Raw genomic sequence first — 2,591 nt, 5'->3', positions numbered from 1 at the left:
CTCGCGTTTGTGACTCTCCGCAAGGATGGCGAGCGCGAGTTTATGTTTTACCGCAATCCTAGCGCGGATATGTTACTTAAGCCTGAGGAGCTTGACGCTGACCTTATCAAGCAGGTATCAAAAGTATTACTTCACATCACTTGCGTTCTTACTTGGCTTGATAACTTCCAGGCGTCCATTTTTCACTACGGCTCTATCAGTCTCATCGCGGAGCCTTGCAGATCCGCTCACTTGGCCGCGATGAAAATCGCCAGAGAAGCTGGAGCGGTCCTCTCGTATGACCCCAACTTAAGACTTCCGTTGTGGAGTTCGGCAGAGGCTGCTCGCACAGGCATCAAAAGCATTTGGAACGAAGCCGATATCATCAAGGTTTGTGTGAATGAGTTCTTTTATTTTTCAAAGGTCGAAGTTTCCAAGTTTCTAAGTTTGCTCGGTGGCTTTAAAATTTGAAGATAAGTGAGGAGGAGATCACATTTCTAACTGAAGGAGGTGACCCTTACAGCGATGAAGCAGCTCAAGCTCTCATGCATCCAAACTTGAAGCTCTTGCTAGTGACCGAAGGCGAAGGCGGCTGCCGCTATTACACAAAGGTTCCAGTTTTTCTTTTGTTTAGCCTTGTCTTTCCTTGGTTTTCATGTTCGCTTACTGTTACAGGAGTTTCTTGGTCGTGTGGACGGTATCAAAGTCGACGCCGTCGACACAACAGGCGCAGGTGATGCGTTCGTCGCTGGAGCCTTAACTCAGCTCGTAAAAGAGCCATCCTTGTACAAGGTAAGATTCGTTGCGTTCCTAGAAATGGAGAATGAATCAAATGTTTTTGTGTCAGGACGAACCGAGGCTGAGAGAAGCTCTCCTCTTTGCAAATGCTTGCGGTGCGATCGCAACTACGGAGAGGGGAGCAATCCCCGCCCTGCCGTCGAAATCCGCAGTGTTTCAACTTCTAGGAAAGTCGTCTGCCAAAGTCTTGCAGCCATGAAAGTTTTAAGAACACATTTTTTCCTCTTTTTTTCCTGCTTTGGAACTTTTACATTTAAGATATTTAATCGCGAACTCTACAGTGGCGAGATCCCGTGTCAAAACAGTCTAACCAGGTCAAGTCTACTAAACCAAGGCTCTTTTTATTGACAAGAACACACGAGTCCCCACAGCAATGGCGATGGCAACGTCGGCACGAAGTGTTCTTTCTTTTCCTCTTGATCTTATCTGTGCATCAAGACAGGAGTAGCTTGAGCGGCATCCCGCAATTGTGGAAAAATACGAGGGTGTTGGTGTTGTCGAGAGGATCAACTTGGCTGTCCAAGTTCTCAGCTAAGTTATCGGGTTTGAGTGCCGCATGACTGCCCAGAAAGATCCAGTAGAACCACCAGTTGCAAAGCTAATCAAGACCATATCCGCTACATTGGTGCGTGCCAGAATTAAAATACATATCAACTTTGCTTTGGGACACCGTGTGACGCGGACATGCAAGTCTCCTTCACGTACAATGGATCTCCAGAACTGGTTGTAGCTGTGGGCTGCTGAATGATCTCCAAGTTGGCTTACCTTCCAATGCGGGTGTGGCATCTAAGCTTGAACACAGCAAACTCTTAGAAAAAGATAACCCGAAGCCTATTTTGCCGATTTGAAGTCTGAAGGAGCCATGACATAAGAGAAGTCATGCCACCAGACCTTTTGAAGGAAAGGCTCGATATTTAAGATGCTGAAATGTCTCTTGTGCTCTTATACACGTAAGTGTTTAAAGAGAGCATCCATACTCACCACATCTTTTCCACCAGGGGCAGCAGCAGGGTCTGGCCCTGGGAGGGCAGCACGCAAAGGTTGGAATCAGCGACCTGCAGCTAATCCTTTTACTGCACGGAACCGGGGGCGACGGTGGCGGTCGAGGAGAGGGTGGCGGCGGAGATGGCGGTGGTGGAGATGGCGGTGGCTTCTGTTTGACGGGAAAGTAGACGAAGCCATTCACTCCACATCGACCCAGTGGAAGGCCATGGTTTCCACGCTGCAGCCTCATGTAGCCTTGCTCTCCCCAGCTTGTCCCCGCCGAGTTTTTGATGATCCAGTAGTCCTGGCCGTTTTCGGATCCATAGCCGACGATGAGCACCGCTAGATACGGAGTTGCCTGGTCATCTTTGCATGGGCCCTTGTAAATCCCCTGCATTTTTAGTTCGAAGGCTTCAGCGACTTGTCCTTCACAAAAGAAAAAAAAAAAAAAAAAGATTTTTCACTGACCCCTTTGTAGCGAAGGAACTCTGGCGCATTGCCATCGATTAGAGCTGTCACGGGCTGCTTGGCAACCTGCGCGACCATGTCCGTGTCGTCGCTGGAGCCATAGAGATTGTCGTAGTCGTCAATGCCGACGGAGTAGCGGTTCTGGAGAGCAGCACTTTAGTAAAAAACAATGGTGCACGTACTTACATGTTTTCGGCAGGTGGCATTGAAACCTGTGAAGTGGTAATCCGATGCGATCGAGAGGCCATTGCCTGTGTCGACGAGGTATTCAAATGCGTTCTGGGGAAAGCCGCTGTGGCAGCCATCGGTGCCGTAGCTCCGGGAGCAATCCAGCAGCTGCTGCGCCGACAGCTCCACAAAAA

The 2,591-nt window shown here is 49.2% G+C and overlaps 2 protein-coding genes across 2 annotated transcripts; one reads left to right on the top strand and one right to left on the bottom strand.

Annotated features, from left to right (window-relative positions):
* Window positions 1-6: 6 nt before the first annotated feature.
* On the top strand, window positions 7-1,066 carry LOC9636704 (probable fructokinase-6, chloroplastic). The gene is made up of 5 exons (XM_002974726.2): window positions 7-114; window positions 172-369; window positions 453-590; window positions 655-771; window positions 827-1,066. Exons 1-5 carry the CDS (start codon window positions 43-45, stop codon window positions 974-976), a joined length of 675 nt encoding a protein of 224 aa, XP_002974772.2. The 5' UTR covers window positions 7-42; the 3' UTR covers window positions 977-1,066.
* A 525-nt stretch (window positions 1,067-1,591) lies between these two features.
* Window positions 1,592-2,580, bottom strand: LOC9637233 (oryzain beta chain). The gene is made up of 3 exons (XM_024679647.1): window positions 2,416-2,580; window positions 2,230-2,370; window positions 1,592-2,152 (listed from the first exon to the last, which is right to left on the bottom strand). Exons 2-3 carry the CDS (start codon window positions 2,305-2,307, stop codon window positions 1,736-1,738), a joined length of 495 nt encoding a protein of 164 aa, XP_024535415.1. The 5' UTR covers window positions 2,308-2,370; window positions 2,416-2,580; the 3' UTR covers window positions 1,592-1,735.
* Window positions 2,581-2,591: the final 11 nt, after the last annotated feature.

Source organism: Selaginella moellendorffii, unplaced genomic scaffold, assembly GCF_000143415.4.
Source record: "Selaginella moellendorffii unplaced genomic scaffold, v1.0 SELMOscaffold_25, whole genome shotgun sequence".
Classification (NCBI taxonomy): domain Eukaryota; kingdom Viridiplantae; phylum Streptophyta; class Lycopodiopsida; order Selaginellales; family Selaginellaceae; genus Selaginella; species Selaginella moellendorffii.
Note: the sequence above shows the minus strand (reverse complement) of the source record. Positions and strands in the feature narration are given on the sequence as shown.

Bases quoted from the DNA above. Each gene is read 5' to 3' on its own strand.
- LOC9636704 (XM_002974726.2), top strand. From the start codon at position 43: ATGTTTTACCGCAATCCTAGCGCGGATATGTTACTTAAGCCTGAGGAG. The intron at 370-452 runs GTTTGTGTGAAT...TAAAATTTGAAG, and splicing joins ACGAAGCCGATATCATCAAG to ATAAGTGAGGAGGAGATCAC. The intron at 772-826 runs GTAAGATTCGTT...TTTTTGTGTCAG, and splicing joins AAGAGCCATCCTTGTACAAG to GACGAACCGAGGCTGAGAGA.
- LOC9637233 (XM_024679647.1), bottom strand. From the start codon at position 2,307: ATGGTCGCGCAGGTTGCCAAGCAGCCCGTGACAGCTCTAATCGATGGC. The intron at 2,153-2,229 runs GTCAGTGAAAAA...CTAAAAATGCAG, and splicing joins AGTTCCTTCGCTACAAAGGG to GGGATTTACAAGGGCCCATG.